The sequence below is a fragment of the Nelumbo nucifera genome, chromosome 4 (genome assembly GCF_055504915.1).
Source record: "Nelumbo nucifera cultivar China Antique chromosome 4, China Antique-T2T, whole genome shotgun sequence".
Lineage (NCBI taxonomy): Eukaryota > Viridiplantae > Streptophyta > Magnoliopsida > Proteales > Nelumbonaceae > Nelumbo > Nelumbo nucifera.
This window is the reverse complement of record NC_142652.1, coordinates 13,681,803-13,698,597: the sequence shown is the minus strand read 5'-3', so window position 1 is coordinate 13,698,597 and position 16,795 is coordinate 13,681,803. Positions and strand designations below refer to the sequence as shown.

Sequence of the window (16,795 nt, the reverse complement as noted above, 5' to 3'; positions counted from 1 at the left end):
GGGGGGTTATTTTAGAATTCACATCTCCCACTCAATAAGGGCAGCAAATTCATTGCTGTTATATTGGTGCCTTGAATTCTTTATTGTGATCTGCTTTATGACCTTCTCTGAATTAAGTCGAGAAAACCTTATAGCAAAATTTGGTGTTTCAGACCCCATCCATATTCAACTTCTGAGTTAGACCTGAATACAAACAGTTAGGTAGTTTGGGAGTTTCTCTTATATATAGCTTTTTGGTTTAAACAAAAGTTGAAAGGTTGTGTACAACTTTGTACTCTTCATCATTGTTGATTTTATAATTGATTTAGAGCATATGCCGAATTATGTAAATCTATGTATTCTCTGTGTTTTACTACTCTCTATCTCAATTTATACTTCATTTTTGGGTGCCACTTGAATCTATATTTTCAGTTTTGCACAACAATTACAATACTAATTGTTTGTGGGGGTCGGGGGGGGGGGTTCACCCTGTACTGGAGTTATCTTCAATTGGCCACGTGGCAAAGGATTTAGGGAGAGAGGAGCTAGAAAAGCTAGAATCAGTTACGATTTCTAGATATTAAAGAACCTTCATCCGAGCTATTTAGATGAATAGTTTGAGCATTTCTTAATTAACTATATTTGCCAAATGCACATTCATACAGCAAGAGCTTAGAACACATATCCTGTTGAGCTGCGGCCATATATTTTACTGAAAAGGAAGTATATGGTGAAAGCTCAAATTTAGCTGCTGGTTGAGAACAAGATGGGGTGATCAGCTCCACCTGTTTCCAAATCCAAACCTCCTCAGCACAAGGACAACTAAAATGATGCCCAGCTTCTGTTGCTGAAAGGTCCCAAGAAGAATATATTGTTAATTATAGGTTTTGTAATGGTGGTTCTTTCAATAATAACTTCCTTTTTTTTTTTTGGCCATGGGACAGGGGGAGACAGGACCCACATAGGGGTGGGGGCATAAGGGTTTGTTGGGTTCAGGCCGAGTTGGTTTTTTTTTATTTGATAAGTGGCCGGGTTGGGGTTGAGCCAACCTGTACCAAATCCAACCCATTGGTATATTATAATTGAATTACTTATAACTATAGCCTTCACTGAATATGAGGGTACTATTGGTGGGATGGGATGGGCGGATGGGTAGGGTTCGGTGTCCCATTTTATTTAGTCAGATTACATTTGAGCTGTTGACATCTTTAGATTTGGAAAGAATTAAAGCATTTGTCTCACCGTACGACTACTTCTCTCCTTCCCTAAAATGAAGGAATGGGCCGAAAAGGCAAAATACATGTGGTTAAAGTTAAACATGCCCTTATTAGGGTAAGGGTAAAGGGAAGTATGTACTTTTTAAGCCCCATTTGGTTCTCGGGAATATGGGTTTGGAATCTGAATTCGAATGGGTTATTATGATTCTAATTGTTTGATTTGGCAGAATTTAAATCCCATTTCCATTCCTGATGGAATGACATTTTCTCATTTGAGGGAATGGCCATTCCCTGCCCCTTTCTTGGGAATGAAATCTCATTCCTGCTGATTTTAATTCACATTCCCATTCCTGTCTGAACCAAACAGACTATAGGAATGGATCATTCCAATTCCAATTTTAGAAGATTTGGATTCTGATTTCGGTTCTAATTTCGACTGCAAACCAAACAGACCCTTACATCTCCAACGATAGAAAAAAAAATCTTAGCTAAAGGATATGTTTTTTTTTTGGGGTGAATGACGGTTCAGCTTAGGATCAGAATTTTTAGGCCCAAATTACAGTTGGGGTGGGTGCCAGCTCGGAATTGATGCCAATTTATGGGTGGGCATTGGTGTATAGAGTGGGAATTTGACATTTTGAATGTTTATAACTCTGCATTGAGCCTGTCCGTACTTTTCTGTTTTTTTGGGTTAATTATGTAAAGTCAGTAAAGTATGACATAATACAAGTTGGCTATGGTTCGAGTTGTAAAACATGGTATGGTTGTATGTGGGTATTCAGAAACTTCAGGATGTTATGTTGTAATGCTTTAGATTGGGTGTTTCTTCTGGTTTAAGGACCCAAGCCCTTCTAATGAATGCTATTTTTGTACCATTTATAAAAATGGGGATGTTAACAATTTTTAGTCAAAAAGCCTTTTTTTACTTTCCCTTTTTATCCTTTATGATTTTTGTTTTTTCAGTAATTTATTTAACTATTATGATTCCTGAAGCCATATGCTAATTTTTAGTCAAAAACCTTGATTTTACTTTCCCTTTTTACCCTCTATAATTTTTGTTTTTTCAGTAATTTATTTAACTATCATGATTCATGAGGCCACACGCTGTCCATCAAACTTTTTCCAATGATAAAAACTGAGAATGCAAACTATTAACATGGTTGTATCTTGATTCTACTTTCCATCTTTACTCTTAACAATTTTTGTTTCCCAATGTTCTTTTTTGATCATTCAAGTATTTGATTTTATCATAAATGGCTACTTACACTCTTCGGTGCTGACCTTATTGTTACCTACTATTTTCATTTAATTCATTACAATCGTCCGTAAATTCTCATCAATTACACATGAAACATAAGGACTGCTAAATGGTGATTGGAGATTTGAGATCCCATAACCAATAATTTATCGGTATTTATGTTTTTATTGAAATCATATATCAACCAATTATTCTATAAATTCACCTTGATATTTAAAATAAAAATTAAAAATTCATGAACGTTACTTAGGATTAACATAATGCATGTGAAATCATCTAAACACCAAAACTTGAAAACAATACAAAAGACACCTCTTATTGAATTAATATTAATTTTAGTTAGATAATAAGAATCCTATTATGGGCTTAATATTAATTTAGTACTAAAAACTGAGAATGTTGCAATGGGTTTGGGCAAAACACCTTGATTTTATTTTCCAATTTTACCCTCAAATTTCTTTTTTTTCCCATTGTATATATTGCCATTGCAAAATCATTATGAAAAACATAAAATGAAGAAAATAATATAAATTACAAAAAAAAACAAAGAAATCCATAGAAAAGTTACTAAAAAATATAGAAATTTCTATACCATACTAAAAAAATGAGAATGTTGCAATTGGTTTAGTCCACCAACTTTACCCTCAACTTTCTATTTTTTCCCATTGTATATATGTCATTGCAAAATAATTATGAAAAATCGCATAAAATGCAGAAATAATATAAATTACAAAAAACAAAGAAATACATAGAAAATTTACAAAAAATATAGAAAATCATAAAAATTAAAGAAAATAACATAAATTACAAATCTATACCATACTAAAAATGAGAATGTTGTAATTGGTTTGGTCAAAAAACCTTGATTTTACTTTCCAGCTTTACCCTCAACTTTCTATTTTTTTCCCATTGTAATATTGTCATTGCAAAATAATTGTGAAAAAAACACAAAAATTGAAGGAAATAAATTACAGAAAAACATAGAAACATAGAGAAAATTTACAAAAAAATATAAAGAATCACAAAAATTGAAGAAAAAATAATTACAAAAAACAAAGGAAAACTATAAATTACAGAAAATGAAGAAAAATAGTAGAATAAAATGAGAATTTATATCTACTACCATATATAAAAAATAAAAATGATCCAATTAGCGTGGTCGAAAGACCCTGATTTTTCATACCAATTCTACCCCTTAGTACATAAATTCTAGAAAAGTATAACTATAAAAAATACATAATATACAAATAAATATAGGAAATGTAGAAAATAGCATACATTAAAGAAAAATAAAAATGCAAAATAATTATGAAAAAAAATAGAAAATGAGGAAAATAATATAAATTACAAAAATAAAGAAATACACAAAAAGTTACAAAAATATAGAAAACCATAAAAATTGATGAAAAATAACAAAAATTACAATAAATAAAGAAAACGATAAATTACAGAAAAATGAAAAGAAATTGTAGAATAAAACAAAAAATTATAGAAAAATATAAAAAGTGAAAAAATATAACAAAAATTGCACAAAAATACAAAAATTTCATTCCATGGGCCCTATACATGTTTGTCAATTGGGCCCACGTCTTATAAAGGCATTTGGCCACTGGGACTGTATAATGTGTGTGGCTGTTAAGTAGGGCCTGCAACTCATGTCCTCAGTCGTATGCAACACTTTGACACCTTATGAATCGTTCGATTGTTTTATTCTTGGACAAATGTGTGAAAATGATCAATGTGCCTAGAAGATGTTTACATACATATTACTCTAGTGGTTGGCTGATAAATTTTGCTTCCAACTACTTTCTTTATTTCCTTTTTAGTTAAAAAGTAAGAAGAAAATATTTTTTGGGCTTAAATGTAAGTTATTTAATAATCATCTTAAATATGAATTCTGCTATTCAATAATTAATTGAGTAAATTAACATAATAGTTTAGTTTACTTCTAATCGTTAATAGTAATTATTTTCATAGGTTTTAAGTTATTGCAAAATAGGAGATCAGTTAAGAGTGGCATCTCCAATTCTCCATAAATTTTGTGTTTCATTATATATATAACTTTATAATTGATTTGGTGCATTAATGTTTCAATATTACGCATTTGCAACCAACATGTTATAATTATAAAATTTAGATCTTGGCATTTTGTGATAGGGCTGCAAGTCGGGACGGGTTGAGGCCAACCCTAGCCCAACCCTAAGTTCTAAACCCTAACCCAACCTAACCCCAACCCTAACACTAACTAAATTCCTTCAACCCTAACCCAACCTTCTTCCCATCCCTTAAAACCTCATAGGATTTCTTGATTTTAGATCTTAACTCAACTTTCACTACATATATTAATCCTATATTTCATTAGTATTTGTTTGTTAACGTTTTTTTTTTTTTTTTTGTTCTTTTGGTACAAAATTCAGAAAAACAACTTACAATAGGTCTTTCTTGGAAGGTAAACAACGTAGAGGAGATGAAGAATAAAATTTAAAAAAAAAACATAAAATAATGTTATTAAGGTTTTAGTCTTTCTGATTAGGATTAAGTGAAGTGATGATTATCTTAAAAGAAATACATAATACTATGTGGTGGGGGCTATACAAATATCATGCATCTAAATAAATCAATGTATATTATATATTACATATAACATATATTTATATATTACATGTACTATAGAGTCGGGTTGGCTAAGGGGTCAAACCTAACCCAATCTGAAGTAAAGTCGGGTTCATGAATTTCAACCCTAACCCTAACTCGAACGTCAACCCAACCCAACTTTTTCGGTTGGGTTCAGGCCAACTTTGCCCAAGTTGCAACCTTATTTTGTGAGGATAGTCTTTTCTTTTATGTATTAGGACTTGAACGGTATGTGAACTTTCATCTATGCCCGAGATATAAAAGCATAGTCAAACATCACCATCAATATCAAATACCCTGTGCATTGCACGGGTCATTCTATTAATATTTATCCCAAAAAAAGGTAAAGGTATAAATTTTGAAAAGTTGAATTAAGGGTAAAAGAGTCTTTCTATCTAATCTAACGGTAAAACATAAAAGATACTGCATTTAAAACTTCATAGGTAATTTAAGTAGGGTTTTAAAATTTAAACCTGAGAGATACTTTGATAGATAGTTCAGGAGTAGTTCAAGCTTGTTTGGTTTGAAAGAAAATAGTTGAAAAACAGAAAGTTGAGGGCTAACAAAATTTATGTAAAGGCTAAGAGAAGGGGGGAGGGTGATTGGATAGAAGAGAGCTGCACAACCCATCTGTTTATTTTATGATTTGATTTGGTATCTAAAATTCAGAAAATCAGACTGAAACCATAAAATCAAAATTATAAAATTTCTCATAACGCACTAAACTGCCGATTTCAATTTAGTTTGATCCGATTTGGCCGTATGTACCATATAACGAACTCCCTTAGATATATTAGATTGGATATGATGCATTTAGTAATTGCCACCAGAGATGTTGATTCATCGTCAATTTAGGTGATGTTTGGCATCGATGACTTATTATGAGAAAATGGTGCTATATCAGAAAAAGCGGTGCTTCAAACAACACCCCCTTGTTTGGTACAGTTTTTCCAGAAAAAAAAAAAAAAAAAAGAAAAAAAGCATTGTTCCAGACCATGCCTTGAAAATTGGGAAAGTGTGGTTTGGAGCAATGTAAAATTTAGTATGTATTTGGTTCCTTGGGCATTTATGATAGGTCGTTTATTTGTATTTTTTCACTTTAACATATTTTACTTGAAATGTTTCCTATTTTTGTTGTTTGGTTGGGCTTCACTTTAAACGTTTTTTACTCTCCACCTCAGATACCTATTAAAATGTGCCACATCAGGATTTGGTTTCAAGAAACGTTGGGGCATTGGGGGAAACAAGAATTTGATGTTTCCCCAAATGCCCCATGCACAAAAATCAAAGCGTTTCAGTTTTCTATCATTTATTTGATAAACGGTGAAACTAAATAGTTGTTTCATTTTGCTTCATCTGCAATAAATGCCAACGCCTATGTAACGCTGATGTGGTGGTATTTTTTTCAATAAACACCCATAGAACCAAACATAGCTTCAATGTTTTCTGAGAAAACGGTGCATTGCTGATAGTGGTGCAATGATGTGGCATCATTTTGGACATTGGATAATATGGATCAATGTTGAAAATATTGCTGCCAGCACTGGTACCAAACAAAACTAATGTTGTTTTCTCAGAAAATGCTTATATGGCAGCACTGGTTCCAAACAAAAAATACTTACAACTCCACATGCCCAACACTGTTTTTATAAGAAAATTGTACAATGTTCCCAACACCGATACCAAACACCTACTTAGAAAATCTCTAGGTAGAGGGAAATCAGATCTGCTCCTCACAGCGTCATCCCACCGTGTATTGGGAATATCTTATGTCCTTTGTGTTGTTATTCATGGGAAATGTGGGATACATGGCAGGATGGGGCTGTGAGGTTCGTGTCGGGTGTGATACGTTGGGAGCTGAAAGCTGATCCCAGTTCCGGTGGAGGATGCCATGATCTCTCTATACATTTCCATTATGCCATTGCTCAAAGAACATTGCCAACTTGGATGGCATGTCTTTTTGTGTACGTGTGTGTAGAAGTCTCAACGGAGAGGTGGTGTTGCTGCATGGTTGTTGATGACAGTGTTTTCGAACCATTGTTGATTCAAATAGTCGGACAGTTCGGCCTGAGAGTCGTTCAGACAATCGATTTCGTTTCATTCTCAATTCGATCTTTGGCTAAAAACCGTTGACTTGATGAATAATTCATTGATTCAGTGATTAAACCATTGATCAATTCGATCTGAATAATGATTTTTAATCTTTTTGTATTTAAATTATTTTTATTTTTTAATTGAAACAAGCCATCCATTCGAACCAAACAATTGAATCATTGACCCAAAAATTGATGATCAAAACGATTTTGCTTTCGGATCGATTTTTAAGACCTTGGTGAACGAAACTTGATTAAAGTAAACACATGATTCACTCTTCAGAGTTTTTCTGCAACACTGATGTGGCAAGTGGACGAAACTTGTTAACAAAGAAACACAAACACCGCCATTCCAATTTCAAACAAGAAACAACACGGTTCAATAGGACCAAAAGTGATTTTGGACTTGGACTGTCCATTTGTCGCAGCTGGCTCACGGTTTTCTTGAAAAGCGTCACCACTCACGCGCGCGCCCAATCGTTTACTTTTTCGTACCAACCGATGGCATTTTTAAATGTTCTACAACGGACCAATCATGATGTGGCACATGTATCAGCCTCATACGTGGCATCCACATGTATGGATGATGGGCCCAGTCTTAGTGTATTACGATGATACCATTGATTCCCAGTGTGATTTGAACTTGATAAGATGTTGCTTCTAGAAACAACTTTTGTCGTTCACACGTAGCATAAAGACTGCTACAGCATATTTGCCTGGTGTAAAATTAAAACGAAAAAGAAGAGAGAATCAAAATCCTCATTCCTCATTCCTCACCAGAGAAATACTTTGATGAGTTGGTGAATGTTAGAAGTTTTCCAGGGAAACGTATGTAATCATCTCATTGTTTGGCAACTTCCCCTCTGCCCCTATTTATATGATATAAATTATAATCATCCGCATTAATTAATTGCACATGGTAGAGATACATTTTTAGCATTGGAAAAAGGATAGGATGGTCTTTTCCACTGTTCTAATCAAATAATGAAATAATATCAATGTCTGAATTCTTCCTCGTTCCCTTGACTGAGTCCTCCTCCTCCTCCTCTTGTGCCAATGCCTTATAATTTTGTATTTTTAATATTCCTTTTCAGTGGGTTTTACCTGGAAAAATAGGTGGTCGATTATGGCTAGGTGTACAAATTGGGTATCCCATTTTGGTCACGTTCTCTCATCGCTGATCATCAATAGCTTGAAAATCTTTTGTTGTTTGAAATCGGGTGAATGATATATATAATCAAGGCAGCGTACGTGTTCCTGGTTAATTTATTCTACAAAGTGCAGATTATTAAGTCTAGTAACAAAGATAATTTGCACTACTCAACTCTTTAATCCTTATTTTACAGCAACACTTTAATAGATCGATGAAGACGATTAATACTGAGTAGTCAGTACATAGTTCATTTCTTTACCTACTATGTTTACCCAGTCCGAAAGCATCTGTTGTAAAATTATAAAAAAGTAAAAATAAAAAGCAGTTGTTGTAAAAAAAAATAAGTCCATTTGCACAACTAACCACAGGCCAATTTCTGGGAAGCAAGTAGGTTATTGATGAATTTCTAATTAAAAATTTGTTAGGATGTGTTTGGTTTTGATAGAAAATAAGATGTAATTTCACAGAATTTACAAAGAAATTAAACCTCTGTTTTTCTTTTATTCTCTAAAAAACCAAAACCAAATACCCTTATCTTTAATTCACTATCATGATATCATCATCCAATGGAAGAAGTGTGTTATCTTAATTTTAATTTTATTGTCAGGCAGTTAAGGCATCAACCTTAACTAAGCTAAGCTCACCTACTTCTACTACTTGTAATAATAACTACCTCAGATTTGGTTTACCAAAACTCGCGTACCACAACTAAAGAAGATGCCGGATACCGGCCGAAACAAGAAATAAAATAATTAGCACGTGACGTGATTCTAAGAGATGAAACGTATCGTATGTGTCCACTCGTCACCAAAATTTTAAACAAATACAATGAATCAATGAAACGGGCCAGAGTAAAAAAATCGAAGAAACGTAAACGGGCCAGCACAACTACACAAGTGCTTACCTCAGTTCATCATCTCATCTGTCGTCACCGTTCCGATCGATCGATCGACGGACTTCAAATTTTAAACGCTGGCTTGGCTGGTCATGGGTCACATCTCACATCCGAAATTGTAAGTAAGCCGTTGGAGTTGGAGAGCTACACTACACCTGATGATGTATATTTGTTTTGTTCGCGTGGTAGTAAAATAAATTAATTAAATATTTGAGTGGGTTTTCGATCTATCTGTTCATTGATCGATGTTGGTGTATTATAAGGTTGTTCTCCACTAACGTCTGAGTCCGAGTCACCGTGTGTGTTGGTGGACCGGTGTAATTAAAAAGGCCCTGCACCTCCTTTAAGGCAAATCGTTTCCCCAAGACTTAAGTAATTAATTTGTCTTTACTACTACTGAAACCTTCAGACCTCTCCACCAATTAATCAACAGATCTCATTACACAACCACTCTGCTGCACTCAGCAGACTTGGCTTGCGAGTTGCGAGGCATGTTCAACTGCTATTAATCCATCGTCAGTTATCTATTGAAAATATCAAGATTATACTTTAAAATAATATGTTTTTTATTGTCTTTTCTATTGAGATTGAACCGGTTATCTTTAAAAAAAGAAAAAAAGAAAAAATATATAAAATATAATAGAAGAAAATAATAACCGAAAAGCAAAGAAATAAGTAGACAAAAATATGTTTAAAGATATAAAGATAGAAGACAATGACTTCATTAATTTAACATCTCAGACACCTCAATTGGTTCAAATATCAACTTATCAAGGTAGAAGATAATGGATAGCGTCTTCTTTTGAAGGGTAGTTATGACATTTTCAATAGATAACTGACATTAGATTAATGGCAGGGACCAACTTGACACTTTTTGAAAGCTTAAGTACTACAGTGACACATTCGAAAGTTTGGTTACTAACTTGGCACTATCCACAAATTTCAGGGTACTAAAGTGGAATTTTCCTTTAATTTTAATTAATTCGTCAAAACTCCCAGAAATTACCCATGTAAAAAGAATGAAGTTTACATAAAGACTGAGGGGGAGGGGGTAGCTCGGCCCCTTACATCATTTAAATATTAATCTGTGTATTATCAGAGGGGAAAATTCCCGATGAGTGCCCCATACTTTGGGTCTAGTGTCACTTTGGTCCCCAAACTTTAAAATGCAACAATTCAATACCCGGACTTTCAAAACGTGACAATCCAGCACCTGCCATTAACTAGCAGTTAATCAATCGTTAGGTGATATTTTAAAAAGACATGTCCTTCGAGTGTCATTTAATTTTTTTATCAACTATCCAAGCATTGACAAAAAAAATTAATAATTTCAAATCCTTGCCTCTTTTATTCAAGAAAGTTGGGGTCACTAGAATGCCCACTCAAACGTAATCCTATCTTTCTTCAATGGAAGAAGCAAGGATTCGAGATTATTAATTTTTTGTCAGCATTTGGATGGTTAATAAAGAAAATTAAATAACACTTGAAGTACATTTGTGTCATTTTCAAATGTCACTTCACCTATAAGTATTGGATTGTCATGTTTTAAAAGTTTAAGTATTGAATTGTCACATTTTAAATTTTGGGGATCAAATGGCACTAGGCATAAATCACACAGCATTAATCGAGAATTTTCCGATATTAGGGAAATAAAAACCTCACGTGGAACATCATAACTATGCAGATATTAATTCTCTCCAATTTTATTTTATAGACTTTATTTGGTTAATTTACATGTTAAATGAAAGAATAAATGATTTTTTTTGGGGGGAATTTATGTTTAATTATATGTATGACTATGAATAATAATTATGGACAAACGAGACTCCTATACTAGTGGACAGCCTCACTAATGGATGGTCCTACCGCTTTTTTTTTTTTTTTTTTTTTTTTTTACGCTGAACCAGATGGTAGCAATAAACATCTCAAAGTTTTATATTAGCCACGTGGTAGTTGGTAGCTTATTATTTATGGAAATGTACATTACAAATTCTGAATTCCAGTACAACCTTACACAATTCAAAATTATAAATACCCCCACCCTAAAACACCATGGCTTACGAATTGACATCAATTCTGAGCTTGCACTTACCCCAACTGTATGGTGGGGCTAAGAATTTTTAGGGTGTGCTAAACAGTCATTCTCCCCTATAATTTAATCATAGGGATCGGTGGCTAGCTTTTATTATTGAATAGGATAGTGAATAAAATGTTTCTTCCAATATTTTTGAATCATTGTTCAGCTCGGGAACCGTTAGACAATCGGTTTTGTTTATCCCAAACCCGGCCTCTGGCCAAAAACCGTTGAATTGGTCATTGACCCATTGACCTAGGTGGTGGAATCGTTGGTTTTCAATGGTTTTTGGCTCTTTTTTATTTAATTATTTTATTTTAAATTTTAATATTTTTGATAAAATAGGTTGTCTATTTGAACTGTCAACCCGAAAACTGGTGGTCAGAATAGTTTCACTTTTGGGTCAGTTTTTAAAACCTTGGTTTCTTCTATCAAAAGTAAAAGTATATAAAATAACTCACTAAGAAAGTGAACTTGCTTGCTGCGCAATGTTGCATCTAAAGACTTAGAGGTACAAATCGGGCTATGTTGGGCGGGTATGACACAACTTTGTAGGTTGCTTGTGCTTTAGAAAGTTGTGCCATGCTAGCCCATGGGCCTATGTGGGACGTGCTTGCCTCCTTTGGGTTCCTTAACAGGCCAGCCTCGATATGACCCATGGTACGGGCCTAGGTGGGCCTAGGTTGTTTGTTGAGCCTTGGGCCAAGTTGGGCCATGGCCTCACCTTGGCCATGAGAGGCATTTTTTTTTTTTAAATTTTGAAAAAAGAATGATAAATTAAACTAATAAAATAGATAAAAATTGAAAAAAATCTTAAATTTTTATTTTATATTAACTTTGATGTATACAATTGCTTATATATATGAAATAGAAAAAGTACAACACAATTGAAAATAAAAATTTACATATATTATATATTATTACATAATTATTATACATATGCATAAGGTTTTTAAAACTAGACTAGATAGGGAATCATTCTGGAGTATAGTTCACGATTTGAATTCTGATCGTTTGGTCCGAACGGACAATCCACTTTGACAGAAAAAATAAAAAAAACCCCAAAAAATGGCCAAAAACCATTCCTGAGTCGAACAGTTTGACGGTCCAACTGTCCGAAGCAACTATTTGCTGACCTAATCAATGATTTTTGGCCAAAAAGTAGTTTTAAGATTAAACGGAACCGGTCAATTGACCCTAATTTTTCCTATATGACCGTTCGGTTCGGACCAGTTTTGAAAACATTGCATATACATATACATGTACTACGGCCATGTTGTTCTGACCCACGGGCCTGAAAACCTAAGCTCGGCATCGCCCATAGCCTAACGGCCTGGGGTGTGTGCCGGGCCACGTCGTGGCCCGCGTGTTACAGTAATGGGTCAGCCTGCGGCCCGATTTATATCGGCTCTATAGAGACTTTGAGCCAATGATATTCATAAATCCAATCAAATTTAAAAACGTGAAGCTTACAGTCGCATCAAGATTTTGATCGTGCCTGAAAGGACTAAAACTAAAACAAGACTAGGTTTGGGAATCTCCTTGGATACCTAGACATATCTTTTGAAGCCAGAAATTGTGGCTTGTGAGTTGTGAGGTTTTCCCGGGCCCGGCCCACTTCTCGTGTCTCGGTTCAGAGCACGTGATCACATGGTATTGGGCCGATGAGCAGAGGCCTTCTGCCGTCACTCAAGGATCCAGACTTCTCTCTCTCCCTCTCTGTTCCATGCCAGTCTGATTGCTGCAGCCGTCAAATATCATTCACAGCTGGCGGCATGAATGCCCAGCTGTTTGGTCATTAGGTAAACATTAATATTAATATTTATATCTAATTACTAAAATAACCTAAAAAACAAGTAAAATAAGATTTCACCCTTTTAAAATTTAAGCATTTTAACTTTAGCCCCCGAAACAATTCTTGTTCAGCGGTTGAGACTTGAGAGTTTGAAACTTGAAAGGGAGAATAGCAGAATATACCCGCGTCCTCTCCTCTGTATACCAAACCCCCGAATAGTAACATGGAAAACCGAAGCCGCGTTTAGTTTATCAATTTATATAAACGATAAAGAAGAAAGAGGCCGCGTCTGCGATTTCATTCTTCCTTCTTGACCATTCCTCTCTAGATTCTAGACGTCTTTTTCTTGGATCCTTCCTCTTTCCCTTTCTTCTTTCATTCTTTGTTGTAATGGCGTCGATATAAAAATCATCATCAACGGCATGAATAACTAATAGAAACTGAAGCCACTTCTCCCTCTCGTCTGAAACGAAAATGCTCTCTTTACAATCAACTGTTCCCTTCACTCTCACATTGTTCGTCCTTCTTCCCCTTCTTGTTCTCTTAGAGCCGTCTCATGCCATTCGATCGTTTCCTATCAAAGAAAACGGTGACAGAGGATGGTTGCCCGTATTCGCCGAAGCGCCGGAGTACCGAAACGGTGCTGAATGTCCAGTCTCCTCTTTCAAAGGTTGCATAACGTCGTGCGATCCCTCCCATGTTCACATCGCCATGACTCTTGACTCGGAATACCTCCGAGGTTCCATATCTGCGGTTCACTCCGTTCTTAGGCATGCTTCTTGCCCTGATAATGTATTCTTCCACTTCATAGTCGCAGAGTCTGATCCAGCGAGTCCAAGATCCCTCGATCAAGTTGTCCGCTCTACTTTTCCTTCTCTGCATTTCAAGGTTTATCTATTCAAAGAAACCGTCGTCAAAAATCTCATCTCTTCTTCCATTCGCCAAGCCCTCGAGAACCCCTTAAACTATGCAAGAAACTATTTGGCTGAGATACTTGAGCCCTGCGTCGATCGTGTCATCTATCTCGACTCCGATCTCGTCGTCGTTGATGATATACAGAAGCTCTGGAACATCTCTCTCAGTGGGCTTCGAGTCATTGGTGCGCCCGAGTATTGTCACGCGAATTTTACCAGATATTTCACGGATGGATTTTGGTCTGATCCTGCTATGTCGAGGATTTTCTTAGGGAGGAAGCCATGCTACTTTAATACGGGTGTGATGGTGATGGATCTGGTGAGATGGAGGCAGGGCAATTACAGGAAGAGAATAGAGGGCTGGATGGAATTACAGAAAGAGAGGAGGATCTACGAACTGGGTTCGCTTCCGCCATTCCTACTTGTTTTTGCCGGAGATGTTGAAGCTATCGATCACAGATGGAACCAACATGGTCTTGGTGGGGATAACGTACTGGGTAGCTGCAGGTCTTTGCATCCTGGTCCAGTGAGTTTGCTGCATTGGAGCGGCAAAGGGAAACCGTGGGAGAGACTGGATGCTGGTACCCCATGCCCACTTGATCATCTCTGGTCACCTTATGATCTATACAAACCTCAGCACCAACAACAAACACAATAGAAACAACGGCTGCGACATTTGCACAGATCGTTTTTAATCAGATTTTGAATTTTTTTCTTCTTTGATTCTTTTCTATCTTTATTCGTCCAAGGCGATTCTTTCACATGTGTATACCGAAGATAATAGAAGAGATTGGATTTTCAATTTTTCCCCCTTTTTGATTGATTGATTTTGTTATATCTCATGGTGGATCTCTTCTTCTTTACTCCTCATTCTCTTTCTTTCAAAGAAGAAGTTTGTGTATGCGCTGTTTCATCTGGCAACGTTTATGGCACCCACGTGTGAAGAGGTGGCTTTGATTTCTCGTTCTGTTTCAAGGAAGAATTATCTCAGAAAGATTTATCAATTGATATGCAGTTCACATGTTTCATAGATTCTTCGGTTGTTTGTTCCTGATTTGGTTTTGATTCTGTCCGTTTCAGGATTCGGCTGCCAAGAGTAGAGAGATGGTAAAAGGGACTCTTGACCATTTTCTTCTTCCGTTTTCTCGAAGCTTCTTTGGCCTTTTGGTTCGGGGTTGCTGCCTTCAGCATGTAAATCAAACACCTGTCCTATTTTTTTGGCACTCAAAAAGGAGGAACAAAGACTGTTCGAATGGGGCTTGCACTGATTGACTGATTCCGGTTTCCTCAAGGAGACGTATTCGTTATTGCGTGAAGAAGTCAATTTGAACTCAACTTTTCATTTTCTTCTGTGATTACCCAACTCGGCCCAACCGGAGGGCTTTTACGTCAATAGACGTGGTGAGGGACAATATGTAGTTAATAGTTATGTACCATGCATACAGTGAGCTTTTTGATAAAAACTTGAAAAGGAACGCTCTGTTATGTCTTCTTGTGTGAAAGGTTGCTCGCATTTATAGTTATATAGAGGCTAGTGGCTAGAGCGTTCGTAGTTGAATTTGTGCACCGAGTTCAGTGAGACAACAGACAACGAGATTACGGGATAGTTTTGAGGGGTGACACATCTACCTAATAACTAACAACGTGACAATATATTTTGTTCGAACATGGGCACATCAACCCATCAAGGTGTCCTATTCCTAAGGAGGCTAACTACAGACGAAAATTTCACCATCCAAGAAGGGGAAGAGAAAAGGAGCCAATTTGACAAACTCGAGGGATCAAAAAAACAGTTCGAATATAAATTTGATCGAATGGTTTGTCAATCGCTTCTCATGGAAGGTCAAAAGAAGAATGGAGAGACAAAAGACCAGAAAAAAAAAAAAAAAGGAAAGATGAAAAGGAAGCGAGGGACGGAACCGGACGAGGTCATAAAGACAATATTCCTAAACCTGGTCCTAATTCACGAAAGTTTTCTGGGTGGATCGATCAGTGTGGTTGGATAAAGTGTTTTTTGGTAGATAAAAGATTATATAGGGTGATTGGTTCCGTGGGCGTTTATTCAATAAATGCTGATGCATAAGTATTATTTCAGTAGTTTTTTTTTTTTTTCGTGAGATAGGATCTTTTCCTTACATTGGGCGCTTTATTTGCGCCTCACATGCACATCTCTCTTATTTATAAGTTATTATTCAAGGAAGATGTTCCCAATGCATTGTGGATGTGCATGTAAGGTGCCCTTGTGTGAGAAGTAGATCCCGTTCCTTTTTTGGTATGTATCGAGAATGATAAAAGTGGATTTTGGTTTTTGTGCATGTCAACTGTTTGTAGAAGTCATTTGATGTAAAACTTAATAATGCCTAATTGTCATAAATGATTGTAACTATTATATTTCTTGGTTTTACCAAATACAAACATCCAATAAAAAAACATAAACAGAATTTACAATATGTTCCAGCAACCATTAAGATGGTCTATCCCACTGACTTCAGAAAATGATCAAAGTTAGCCCTTTGAATTATCTCGAGTGAGACAGAACTAAAAGAACACATAACAAATTTAATCAGATCCAGTTGAACCACATAACAAACACCAAAGTGGAAGGAGAGGAGTAGAGCTTGAAAGGGAGCAATAACGAAGTAGAAGTAAGGAAATTCAGGTTTAGATGAGAAAGCCAGAAAGGGAAATCAGATTTGCTTGCTTGATAGGCTTTGGCCGACAATAACTAGATTTATTCTGAAATGGCACTTAAAAATTAATAAGATACTCAATTTGGTAAGACT

At 35.6% G+C, this 16,795-nt stretch overlaps 1 protein-coding gene across 1 annotated transcript; it reads left to right on the top strand.

Moving 5' to 3' along the window:
• The first annotated feature begins 13,390 nt into the window (after positions 1–13,390).
• LGT8 (glucosyl transferase family 8) lies at positions 13,391–14,852 on the top strand. Its single transcript, XM_010273808.3, has one exon. The coding sequence runs from the start codon at positions 13,573–13,575 to the stop codon at positions 14,668–14,670; it is 1,098 nt and encodes a 365-aa protein (XP_010272110.1). The 5' UTR covers positions 13,391–13,572; the 3' UTR covers positions 14,671–14,852.
• The last annotated feature ends 1,943 nt before the right edge of the window (positions 14,853–16,795 follow it).